Source organism: Rosa chinensis, chromosome 4 (assembly GCF_002994745.2).
Source record: "Rosa chinensis cultivar Old Blush chromosome 4, RchiOBHm-V2, whole genome shotgun sequence".
Taxonomy (NCBI): domain Eukaryota; kingdom Viridiplantae; phylum Streptophyta; class Magnoliopsida; order Rosales; family Rosaceae; genus Rosa; species Rosa chinensis.
In genome coordinates, this window is record NC_037091.1 from 38395038 (window position 1) to 38408288 (window position 13251).

At 37.3% G+C, this 13251-nt stretch overlaps 2 protein-coding genes and 1 long non-coding RNA gene across 5 annotated transcripts; all 3 read left to right on the top strand.

Moving 5' to 3' along the window:
* Positions 1 to 120: 120 nt before the first annotated feature.
* On the top strand, positions 121 to 2599 carry LOC121052673. Its single transcript, XR_005809764.1, has 5 exons — positions 121 to 373; positions 963 to 1032; positions 1816 to 1891; positions 1992 to 2084; positions 2206 to 2599. It is a non-coding gene; the product is annotated as an uncharacterized LOC121052673 (long non-coding RNA).
* A 567-nt stretch (positions 2600 to 3166) lies between these two features.
* Positions 3167 to 6541, top strand: LOC121052842 (L10-interacting MYB domain-containing protein-like). Its single transcript, XM_040518740.1, has 4 exons — positions 3167 to 3327; positions 3418 to 3562; positions 5577 to 5876; positions 5972 to 6541. The coding sequence occupies exons 1-4, from the start codon at positions 3167 to 3169 to the stop codon at positions 6539 to 6541; spliced, it is 1176 nt and encodes a 391-aa protein (XP_040374674.1).
* A 2051-nt stretch (positions 6542 to 8592) lies between these two features.
* LOC112200694 lies at positions 8593 to 12984 on the top strand. 3 transcript variants are annotated; one of them, XR_005810306.1, is made up of 10 exons: positions 8593 to 8733; positions 8828 to 8939; positions 9048 to 9062; positions 9169 to 9270; positions 9377 to 9441; positions 10249 to 10345; positions 10699 to 10778; positions 10968 to 11172; positions 11602 to 11657; positions 12724 to 12984. XR_005810306.1 is itself a non-coding variant. In XM_040519060.1 (9 exons), exons 5-9 carry the CDS (start codon positions 10319 to 10321, stop codon positions 12755 to 12757), a joined length of 402 nt encoding a protein of 133 aa, XP_040374994.1. In that variant the 5' UTR covers positions 8593 to 8733; positions 8828 to 9062; positions 9169 to 9270; positions 9377 to 9441; positions 10249 to 10318; the 3' UTR covers positions 12758 to 12984. The 3 variants fall into 3 exon arrangements, 1 of the variants encoding a protein (XP_040374994.1); XR_005810305.1 differs by lacking the exon at positions 9048 to 9062; XM_040519060.1 differs by having other exon boundaries at positions 8828 to 9062.
* The last annotated feature ends 267 nt before the right edge of the window (positions 12985 to 13251 follow it).

Sequence of the window (13251 nt, forward strand, 5' to 3'; positions counted from 1 at the left end):
ACTGTTACAAGCAGAGGATTTGAGCATTTTACGGTTTTTACCGCACCAATTTAAATTAAAAGAACGGTAAATTATTTTTTTCTTTTCTTTTATAAACTTTTTGTCCATCAGATTTTATCTTTTTCCCATCTCTCTCTCTCTCTCTCTCTCTTTCATGTCGCAGTCCTCTCCAGTCCATGGCAACAACAACAGTAATTTTCAGCAAGCTAGATCTCTCAATCAGATTAGCAATCCGCTGCTCATTGTTAGGGCTTCAAGAGTATCGGCCATTATCCTCTATTGCGAATGGTTTCTATACGTGTTTGGCTTTATCTTAGTCAAATGGTGAGGATACCATACCCGTATGGACAAAAATGTCAGATTTGTAGGAAAGGTACAACAAATAGGTTTTCTTTTTGAATGGAGAATTGATTCTTTTCCTTATGTTTGGTTGTTTCTTGATTTTGTTTTTAGGCTCTTGCATGCCCTTTTGTAAGACAAATCTAAATTTTGGGGTTAATTTTCGAATGTTAGAATGAAACTTTTCATTTTTTTTTTTTAAAAGAAGGCTTCTTTTTATGATCATTGGATTAGGCAAAGTTAGGAAAACTTTGATTAGTATTTTTTTTTTCCTAAAAATCCATGCCAGATAAACAGTGAGTCCCTATATGAATGCTTTGGCATATCAGAAACTAGAAACTATATCTCAACTTCCAAACTCGGATAATTGTTTGTGCTGGGTTCTTCCAGAAACATGAGAAAGGCTAGTGGGTTTTGATTAGACAATTTCAAGTTATGTTTTATCCTTTATTTATCCTTTATAAATTGTGTTCAGTTTGTGTTTCTGACCCTTATAAGTCATGTGAATTGGTGCGCGTCTTTGCTATTCTCTTGTTGTTTTCCAATCCATTTTTGCTGAAATGATTAGCAACTTATATTGTTCCTTTAAGACTTTTGACTTCGGTTGTTTCTATTATCTATAGATGGGTACTGACTTGCACCATGTGCTGAACTAGGCCATTTTCTGGAAACTAAAGCATCGGGCTCTCGAATGTGAGTTTATTTGCTTGTTTTTGATTTGCTTTTCTTTCTGTTCTTGTTGTTTGTTTGTCATTCGGTTTTCAGGAGAATTGCTGCTTACATCTTTTTCTTTTGAGTTGAATATTAGCTAAATTTGGTAAAGCTGGAAAGGGGTAACTAATTAGACCCAAGAAAGGCTGCACTTGAAAAGTATATTTCTCTGAAATTAATCTCAGGTGCTTCAAGTATGGAACTTTATTCTGTCCGGGCCCTAATTTACACTTATTGTTTGACATCTGATTGACTTGGACTTTGGGGATTTTTAGTTGTGCTTGTTATTTTGTTATTCTATTTGATCAAAGTTGATCTTTTTTTTCCAATGGTTTCTTCCTTTTAACATCAATTTGATCAATTAATTTCCAGGTTGCAATACTAGTGGAGATTGAGGTTGTCTTTAATTGAAATTAAAATTCCAATATGTTGTTCATGTACTTTGGACTCGAGTACAGTTGGAGTGGCAATTGAAACTCCTAAGATTCTTGATTGATTATCTGTTTGATTGTTAAGTATGAAATTTCAGAAATGGGTATTGTTCACCAATCTCTTAAGTTCCATTTTGTGTTGAACATAGAATTCTCTGTAATGCTTGTGGATAATTTTCTGTTGAACTTAGAAAAAATTCATGCCCACTTGGCCCCATGTCTATACTAGTTGAATTGATGGTACAAATTTTATAGCAATTGGTAAGTTGTTTTTGGCTGTGATGGTAAATTGTGTGCTACATTAAGTCCAGTTGTCTTTTTGTTCATTTTGCAGCCTACCACAGAAAATGGCACGCTGAATTTCTGGTATTGCTGCATGTCCCAATCGAACTGCAATATCGGTTAATCGGGTTAGTGAGTCTTTTTCTTCCTATGTTCAGGTTAGTCATTGTAAACTGTCCTACACCATTGTTATTTGTATTTAATCTTTTCTCGGACATAATGTTTTAGGAAGTTATCGTTTGGAACAAATAGCCGCAAAAGCTTATGATATAACAAAACTCAAGCACGTGAGTAGACAAAAATATGTTACTCACTGAGAAGGTAAGCTAAGTAGCTCTAATTCTAGCATGTATAGTACTATCGCCTTCAAACAATATATCTAAGTTGTGTGCTTGGAGTTGATGCCTATTTGACATGCTGTTTTTTATTATTTATTTATCAGGAAAATTTATATCAAGTCCAACTCAAAGTATCCAGCTTCCGTGTTGAATTTTGAAGAGTCTGAGCTGTTGTTTGAGACAGGGAGAAGTTAAGGCAACGTCAGTTAGTAGTCAAGGCAAGGTCAATTAGTAGTCAGTATGTAGAGGTTACAGAGTTAGAGCTCTTGTTGAAGCCTAGGAGAAGTTGAGGTAATAAACCATTTGGTTTGTTGATTAGTATCTAGAGAACTATATGTATTGATGTATTAAAGTTTAAATAGAAAGATTTATTTATCTGGTTTGTTGAATTTTACAATATAGGAAATTATTGTTATATATTCAACAATCAGATATTGGATTTTCATTATATGTACCAGGGAAAAAAAATTTCATATATTGAGAATTCTTTATGAGCAATATATTTTTTTAATATTTGTATTGATGAAGACACCAACCCAGCGTGTGTGGCCATAACATTTTATATGAAGAAATGGGGCCCATCATGTCAGAAATTCAAAACAATCGTGACTTTGTAACTGAAGCGTGGGTATTCTTGCCAAAGCAACTGGCCTACAGGGCACTGACCCAAAGAAAAGTGGCTGCAATGTGGCAATGGCTCATGGACACACACATATGTGGCCTTTGGCCCAAATTTGTCACCAATAGTGTGTGTGGCCATTGCTTATTATTGTTGTAGTGAATGATGAGAGAAAAATGTAAACGAAAATTTAGAAATTGAACCAAAAAAGAGAGGGCGTAAATTCAAAATTACCCGGAGAAACAGTGCGCACTCGTGAAGTAAATCCCGAGAATCTGCAGTAGGTGATTCGGAATCATCGTCTCGGCGGCATCGCTCGAGAATCTCTTCGAGCTCAAGCACTCGTCTTCAAATTTTGGAAAGAGGGAAAGCATTAATTGATTGAGAAAATTGAAACAAGAATGTGAGGCGGAAGTAGAGAGAGGGAGAGAGATTGAGACCTGTGAATGGTGGTGAGGTCAGGTGGTGGGGATGAAGAAGGAACTGGGTCTTCCATTTCTTCCGTCACTGGCTCCCGCCCTAAAACTCCGAAAGTGAAAGCGGCAGCGGAGTTTGAAATAGCAGTGTGTGATGGTGAGAAAACTGAAGAAGGTGAAAACAGCCGATTGTGGGCTGCGTCCGAATTTGGGCCGACGAAACAAATTTGAAATCTCATTCTGATTGCACATAGTCTCTCTACATCATTCTGAAATCTCAGTTTTGAGTGGTTTTGGAGCTTCAATCCACAACTTTCTTCTCTTTTTCCTATCTCTGGCTTCGTCACTCTTCCCCTTGATCACGTCACTTCTTCTTCTTCTTCTTCCTATACTCAATCCTCAATTACAAAGAGGTTGACTGAGACCGTGAGATTGGAGGCATATGAGACTGTGACTTCATCTATATCGCTCTTTCCCTGTTCAAGCGTGCATGCGATTAGATATCCCGATCGGTTTTCCGATCCACGACCGGTATCGGAATTTCATCTTTAATCCAGGTAAGTCTAGGTTTGGATCAGTGTTTTTAGTGAGATTTCGTCAATGTATCTCTGTAAGAATACATGATGAACACAAGATCATATCACAAATCACATAACACACAACCTGTAAGAATACATGATGAACACAAGATCATATCACAAATCACATAACACACAACCTGCATTGACGAAATCTCACTAAAAACACTGATCCAAACCTAGACTTACCTGGATTAAAGATGAAATTCCGATACCGGTCGTGGATCGGAAAACCGATCGGGATATCTAATCGCATGCACGCTTGAACAGGGAAAGAGCGATATAGATGAAGTCACAGTCTCATATGCCTCCAATCTCACGGTCTCAGTCAACCTCTTTGTAATTGAGGATTGAGTATAGGAAGAAGAAGAAGAAGAAGTGACGTGATCAAGGGGAAGAGTGACGAAGCCAGAGATAGGAAAAAGAGAAGAAAGTTGTGGATTGAAGCTCCAAAACCACTCAAAACTGAGATTTCAGAATGATGTAGAGAGACTATAGGCTATGTTTGGGGGGGCTTTTTTGCTCCCCTGCTTATAAGCACAAGAGCTATTGGCGTTTGGTAACCCAGCTTAATTTCAGGCTTTAAAAAAAGCTGCCCCAGCTTATGGCGAGAAGCAGAAGCTGGCTCCCCCCAGCTTTTAAAAGCCAGAAGCTCGGGGGTTACTGTAGCGCGGAACACTGTTCATTAATGAATTTTTGAAAATCCCGTTTTCTATCCTCCGTTGGCTGAAACAATTACAGCCGATGCCACCCATCTCCATCGGTCTCTCGATCCCATCTCTCACTCGATCCCATCTCTCATCTCCCTCTGCTCTCTCTCATCTCTCTCTGCTCTCTCCCATCTCTCTGCTCTCTCTCATCTCCCTCTGCTCTCACTCGATCTCCGCTCTCCTCTGCTCGGTCTCCGCTCTCCTCTGCTCGGTCTCCGCTCGGTCTCCGGTCTCCGGTCTCGATCTCCGCTCTGCTCTGCTCGGTCTCCGGTCTCGATCTCCGCTCTCCTCTGCTCGATCTCCGCTCTCCTCTTCTGGGTCTCCGGTCTCGATCTCCGGTCTCGATCTCCGGTCTCGGTCTTCGGTCTCGATCTCCTGTCTCGGTCTCCGGTCTCGATCTCTACTCGGTCTCCGGTCGATCTCCCTCCGCTCGGTCTCCGGTCGGTCTCCCTTCTCGGTCTCCGGTCTCGATCTCCGGTCTCGATCTCCGGTCTCGGTCTCCGGTCTCGATCTCCGGTCTCGATCTCCGGTCTCGATCTCCGGTCTCGATCTCTACTCGGTCTCCGGTCGATCTCCCTCCGCTCGGTCTCCGGTCGGTCTCCCTGCTCGGTCTATCTCCTCTGCTCGGTCTCCCTCTGTTCGATCTCCCTCTCACAGAACCCATCCAATCACAGAACGCATCTCGGCCTCTCACAGAACCCAACCAGTCTCCCTCTGTTCGATCTCCCTCTCACAGAACGCATCTCGGCCTCTTTTCGAATCAAGCAAGTCAGTCTCCCTCTGCTTCGTTCTAATTGTTGTTATAATTATTGTTATTTTCGTAGTTCTTGTTATAATTGTTGTTAAATTCACAGATTGTTGTTATAATTGTTGTTAAATTCGCAGATTGTTGTTATAATTGTTGTTAAATTCGCAGATTGTTGTTATAATTGTTGTTAAATTCGTAGTTCTGCTTCGTTCTAATTGTTGTTGTAATTGTTGTTATAATTGTTGTTATTTTCGTAGTTGTTAAATTCGCAGTTCTGCAAAGATTCTAATTGTTGTTCTAATTGTTGTTATTGTCGTAGTTCTTGTTATAATTGTTGGTTATATCTTTTACAAACCAGAATAGCAGGTAATTGTTGTTATAATTGGCGTTTTTATCTGTGCTAGATGGCTGTTTGGAATGATGGTTTAGTAGATGTCTTTTGTGACTTATGTATCAAGGAGGTGGATAACAATAATCGTCCAAATACTCATTTTAATCCGGAGGGATGGGTGAATATAATCAATAATTTTTGTAATGAAACGGGCAAAGAATATACTAGAAAACAAATGAAAAATAAATGGGATTCCCTCAAAGATCATTGGAAATTATGGAAAGATTTGAAGGGAAAAGAGACCGGTCTTGGGTGGGATCACAAGCGTCAAACTATAGATGCATCCGATGAGTGGTGGCGCCTCAAGATTGAGGTATGTAAATCAATTTAATTATTTTGGTTAACAATTATACTTCATTTGAGATACATTGAACATTGTTTGATTTATTTATTTATTTGTTTGTCTAGAAAAACAAGGAATATGGAAAGTTAAAGAAAAAGGGAATTGCACCCGATTTTGAAGACAAGTTGGATAAGATGTTCATGGGTATTTCTGCCACTGGTCAGCATGCATATTCACCATCTTCTGCACTACCTATCCCTAGAAGTCCACATGAAGGTAACAATGAGGTGAACCTTGAAGGTAGTGGTGACTCTGAGGATAATGATGATTTGGCCCCGGCTCTGCCTAAAAGAAAAAGGAATGAGAGAGCTGAGAAAGGTAAAGGAGTAGTACCAAAAAAAGAAAAGGTGGGAGGTGCTGCTCATTTGGCTAAACAAATTAATCGAATGTGTGAGGCAATTGAGAGTAGGAGCACAGGAACTTCCATGATCAATAAAAGTGTAGAAAGTGGAGGCACTAGTATTAAGGACGTGATGAAGGATGTCACCTCATTGCCTGGTATCGAGCAGGGTAATAGTTTGTGGTTTTTTGCTACTCGACTGTTTTTAAGTCAAGAGAAGAGAGAGATGTATTTCACTATGGAAGATCGTAACGTGAGGTTGGAGTGGCTGAATTTTGAGATGAACCATAACTAAGACATTATTGTTGTTTGTTTCAGCATTGTTTTTAATAATAAGAATTGGAAGTATTTTATTTGTTTTTCATCATGTGGATTATAAAAATGGGATTTGGTGAATTTTTTTCATTACTGCTTGTTAATGATTTAGATGTTGTTTATCATATGTATATCATATCATATTTACATTTAAATTTGCAGGTTTTGGATTGATATATGAACAATTCCGAAGTAGATGAAGTGGAGGAGGAGATATTCTTACGAAGTGTGCAATTTAATGCTCTGCTCATTCAACATTATTACATGAACTATGTTCATAAAACTCCTTGCATGGTATCTTCTCAAACAGGTAATAAGTGGATAATGGAAGTATTACAAGGGAATGACAGTCGGTGTTACAATGCATTTAGAATGCAAAAGGAAGTATTTTATCGTTTATGTAGTGATTTGGAAGTTCAATTTGGGGTGTTGGGTTCAAACAGAACAAGTCATATTGAAGTTATGGGAATGCTATTGTGGTGCCTAGGACAGGGATGTGGAATTAGGTCAGTAGCAGAACGATTTCAACATTCTAATGAAACTGTTTCTAGATATTTAGGAAACGCACTAGATCATGTGTGTAAACTAGGTAAACGTATAATGAGACCTTCGGAGAATGAATTTAATGGTGTTGCACCGGAGATCATGAGGGATAACAGATACATGCCTCATTTTAAGGTATTTGTCATGCGTTACTAGTCAATAATTTCACAATTTAGTTACTTCTATTAATTGACAAATAACATCATTATTTACAGGATTGCGTCGGCGCTATCGACGGAGTCCATATTCCCGCTTCTATAGCTCCTGAAAAACAAATACCGTACATTGGTAGAAAAGGAATACCAACACAAAATGTTATGGCGGCATGTAATTTCAATATGCAATTTATCTATGTATGTGCGGGATGGGAAGGGTCTGCTCATGATACGAGAGTGTTTCTATCGGTACTTCGAGATCCCAAAATGAATTTTCCTAAACCTCCACTAGGTAACTATATTTATTTTTAGATCAAATTTTATGATGCTTTGAATGAAGTTTTGTTAAAATTTGACATTTCTTTATTTTACAGGAAAATATTATGTTGTAGATTCCGGATACCCTCAAATGAATGGATTTTTGGGACCTTACAAAGGTCCGAGACAACATTTTCAACAATACCGTAGGCAAGAACCAAGAAATGAAAAAGAGGTATTTAACCAAGCACACTCTTCTCTTAGAGGCGTTATAGAACGCACATTTGGAGTTTGGAAAAAAAAGTGGAAGATTTTAAGGGACATGCAAGGTTATTCATTTGAAAAGCAAGTGAAGATTGTCATTGCTACCATGACACTTCATAATTATATACGGATACATGCACATGGTGATAGACATTTTGTCCGCAGTGAAGAAAGAGAAGGTTATGGGTCAAGTGGTGAGATAGAAATGGATGATGATGTAGAAGAAGAATATCATGGTCACGGTGCACAAGAAATGGAAGCAATAAGAAATAACATTACTCAAAGTTTGATGAATGCGCGTAATAACGTGAACATTTGATGTGAACTAGAAACTATGATTTATAATAATATAGTCACCATGATTTAAATTCATATTGTCCAATATTAATCAAATAGTCACCATGCTTTATAAAAATTCAAAGTTAACAAAAATTAATACGGACATAATAAAGATTAAAAAGAATAACAAGATCATTTGAACAATATTGTTTTATATACAATTAATTAAGCAAAATAATCTCTCATGTCCAATTCGGTCATTCCACAAATAAAAAGCACAAGCCAGTTTGATTTACCAAACACTTTGCCACTGCTTCTGCCACTGACAGCCCTTATAAAAAGCCAGTTTACCAAACACTCAGCAGCTTTGCTTTTCAGCCACTTATTCTCAGAAATAAGCAGAAGCCAGCTTTTTCTCAAGGAACAGCCATACCAAACATAGCCTATGTGCAATCAGAATGAGATTTCAAATTTGTTTCGTCGGCCCAAATTCGGACGCAGCCCACAATCGGCTGTTTTCACCTTCTTCAGTTTTCTCACCATCACACACTGCTATTTCAAACTCCGCTGCCGCTTTCACTTTCGGAGTTTTAGGGCGGGAGCCAGTAACGGAAGAAATGGAAGACCCAGTTCCTTCTTCATCCCCACCACCTGACCTCACCACCATTCACAGGTCTCAATCTCTCTCCCTCTCTCTACTTCCGCCTCGCATTCTTGTTTCAATTTTCTCAATCAATTAATGCTTTCCCTCTTTCCAAAATTTGAAGACGAGTGCTTGAGCTCGAAGAGATTCTCGAGCGATGCCGCCGAGACGATGATTCCGAATCACCTACTGCAGATTCTCAGGATTTACTTAACGACTGCGCTGTGTTTCTCCGGGTAATTTTGAATTTACCCCTCTCTCTTTTGGTTCAATTTCGAAATTTTCGTTTACATTTTTCTCTCATCATTGTGCATGTAAATGTTGCTCTGATGTTTGTCTGTTAGGGGATCAAGATTTTGGTAAGTTCACTACAAGCAGATTAATTTTTTACTTTACTGGCTGTTGTGGGGTTGTGAAATTTTGGTGCTTTTACTTGCTGCTTAATGTGATTTGTTTAATTTTTAGAAGCATATATGGGACGGTTTGAGCAGGAGCTTAGCTCCGTGGAGGCCGAGAGCGCTAAGGTTTCCAACGAAATTGAGGGTCTCGTTTGAACCCATGAGGAAGGTGAGGGTACAATCTTGGTCTGGCATGCTACTGCACATTAACTTGTAAATGATACGTAATGGGATAATGTTTTTGTTTCTTATGGGTTTTGTTTTTGTATCTGCAGATTTTAATCGGCTTAATGTTGATATTGGGTAGTTGAAATGTTCATTGGATTTTGCTGGATCGCAGGTTGGTTTTCCGTTGATAAAACATTGTTAAAATATGGCACCAGCCTCTTTGGTGGTAATATAAGTAATGCCAGCCCAGCTAATTGTTAAGGAACTTGGGTTCTAGAAGCCAAACATTGGTTTAGTTGGTTGCACTTGAGTTTGATAGGATTTCCACATGAAGCACAATCTTATAATTGGATGGTTTTCTGTGCTCGTGTCCCTGAACTTGGTAGAAACACTCAGCATTACTGCTGGATGTGTTTACTTTCATTAATTTTATAGTTCCTCTGATGCAAGATTGACATTTTTGGGCCTTTAGTTGTGCTGGTCTCTCTAATCCTTTTAAAAGCTTGATGGTTGTTTTTCTACTGAAGAATGGTACTGAATTCCTGGTTATTTTTACCCTAGAACCATTATGTTCATGCATATGATCATCTGATACCATATTGCTACTGTATTGGGTTTTATTGGATGCCTGTAACCAGATCTTTTCTCATGAGGTTATGCATTACACATTGGATTTAGTCATAATTGTCGTGTTTGTACTACATATTGTGATTTAGCCATTTCTCCAAATACTCTTCAATTGTAACTCTAATATCTATTTTTCAAACTTCTCATCATTCCATTGTGCAGTAAACTGCACTTTCTATAATCTCTTGCCTGTTGTTTCTTTTTTACTTTTCCTTTTGTTCATCTATGCAGCTTTTGTATGTATACGTGTAAGTATATGTATATGTCCATATACACATCACACATGATTGTTTGAGTTTAACTTTAATCACATACGAAATCTTTCAACGTCATTATTGCCTACAATTTGTAGGATTTGGAAGAAAGCAAAACTGGGTGCAGATGCTGATTGCCCTTCCTATGGAAAAGATTAGTTGGATCCGATGAATGTGAATGAAGACAAATTCAAGGTTCCATTCAAAATCTTACTACACGATAATATTGTTTACCTGTAGGTTATTATCCTGAATAAGAGTGTAAGACTTAAATGATACATAGTTACATACAGGCATTTGAGACGGCATCTTACTCACAAATGTTGATTTGAATATTTCTTATAATTGTGTTCGACTTGTCATTATTTTTTGTGAAACATTTTCCATTACATAGCTTTGAAGTATTTTTTTGTAGCTGTAGTTAAACAGCACTATATCTGTCTTCTGTGGAGTACTTCGTTAGTTACCCCTATGTCAGGAGTTGATTAATAAATAAATTTTGATTATGGCTTTTTTACCATTTAAGATATCTTATGTTTACCTTGCAGCTACTGGAACATGAAAATCAGATTGACCATAATCTTATAATTTTGAAGTCTCTACAAGATTTAGAATCCAAACTTAAATGGTAACTATGGCACTTTGTCCTGGCTCTTTGGGTGTCTTGTGTAATTATGTGTTTCATAATTATCATTAACAGTGATATACATGTGGTGGCATTTTTTTTGTTCCATTTTTCAAATTATATATATGTTCAATTTTTATTTTCTTATATATATATTTTTTTTAATTTGGTTTTTTTCTTTCATGAATGCAGGCTTGAAGCCACTGAACAGTTTGAGGATGCATTTTCAGGTCTCAAGGTCATTTCTTTTGAGGAGAACTGCATTAGGTTGTCACTTAGGACATACATTCCAAAGTCAAAATTTCTATCCCAACAAATAATTGAAGATACCACGTCTGTGAATCATGAGCTACTAATTGGACTAACGGAGAGGACTATGGGCTTTAGGAATGTTGAGGTATCAAAATATGAGATTCACAACTTATCTTCATCTGTTTTCTTGCTTAATTATATACTCATACAAATTTAATGGTTGTATAGTTTGTAATGTGAAACAATTGTGCTGTTGGTGGAGAGGGAGCAATACATGAATGTTCTATAAATGATTTCCTTCAGCAGATATAAGATTTAGATGAATTTTATAGTGCTTTTATATCTTGTTGTATGTGGTCTCACACAGTAGAATTTTGTTAGTTTGAGCAGTTTTGCTGTCATTTGTAAAAAACAAGCATTGATTCATCATGTAAAATCTTCTCTACACTTCTTTTCGGTGGTGCACCATATCTTGTGAATCTTTTAAACGAATTACTAATGCTATCTAATATAGCTTAAGCCCCTACACTCTGGATCATTTAAATGAATAGCTAAAGCTTCTCGTCATGTCCAGATTTTTCCAAATGATGTATATATAAGAGATATTCTTGATGCTGCAAAGCCTTTGAGGTTTGTTTCCTTTCCCTGTCTTAAGATTTCTGTTTCTTTTTTCTTTTCCTTTTTCCCCTTTAGTTCCGTCTTTGTTATTGCTGTGCTTTCCCCCAACCATGTCTTTTGCTGTTGTAATTGCTAGGGCTTCAAAAGGTATAAGGTGTACGGTAACTAAAATCCTTGTAACAGTAAATAGATTCAGAATTTGTCTCACTTACCTTTAATATGTAGTCTTTTCTTTCCCCACTTGTAATAATCTTGACAATTTTTCTCTTAACTTCTACTTTTCATTGCCCCTTTCTAGTTTATCCTGTACAGTAGGCCATACAGAACACGTGGATGGGAAAACAAAACAACAACTTGAGTAGAAGCAAAAAAAAATAAAAAAAATAAAAAATAAAAATTATCGGAAATCATCAGAAACAGAGATTCTAGGATTTGAATTCAAAACCGTGCAGACACCAGAAGTCTGAAGCCTTTGGCTGATCACTCCACACACACACTAGTACCCAGCCACATTTTAAGCAGGTTCTGTTCTTTTTAAGGGTTTTCTGTTTATTTTTTTGACCAGGTGTCCTCTCTCAATTTAATTCCTCTTAAATGCTTAGACACTAGTTGCTGGGTCTTCTTTGTTACTATAATAGCTCAGTGGGCTCATGTATTTTATGTGCTGTCTGTGGAAGTAAAAGTTTAGGGTTCATTTACATATTATTTAGTGGTATAAAACTATAAATATTGACACAAAACCACTTATGCTTGTATTATTGATCGTCTAAATATGCCCCAGATAAATGAAAATGTATATTTTAATAATTTTTAGTGTTATATAAAATTTCATTCAGTAAATGTTTCTGGTTTCTATTTTTCATCCACATTGGAGTTCAACGGAAATGAGAGATGAGAGAGTAGGTATAATTGTTTTAAAATCAAAACATCCAAACAGTTGCAAATGGTTTATAGATTTACAAACCACAATAGCTATACTTCGTTTCCTCATCTTTTTGACCTCTCATCTTTCCCTTTCAAGCATTACGAATGGAGTTGTAAACTTCAAAAATTTTTACACAAACATAATTCCATGCAGACTCTTGTCATTCTCCTTGGAGCACTTGGCTTAGAGATGAGATGATCTCATTGTGGTTGGAGGAGTGGATGCATTCATTAAGGTCTCTCAAGCTTGGCCATTGTTTAGTTCTCCATTGAATGCGATTCTAATCATATTCGTGTTTTCTATGCCAAGTATGTTCAGGATTTCAGTAATCAGTGCTCCTGTATGTATGTTAACAATGACCACTGATCATATCCATTAACATGCATGGTTCTTTTACCATTTCAAACAAATCACTGCTGGTCATGTAGTTGTCTAGTTGATTAAGATCTGTGTACAGAACGCACTTTCCATGCGTTTTGTGTTTCCCAAATCGTTTGAAACTACCTAGATGACTACTGAAGGCTTACTTTTCTTGATGTAGTGAACAATAATGAGGAAAACAAAAGCCAATCCGATCAGTGCATCGATGGTCGGCAAGTATGATTGTCTCATTGGTCGTGTTAAAAAACCTCGTGAATTGACTTGGGGTACAGGTGTAGTTTTGGGTGTATTGATCCCATC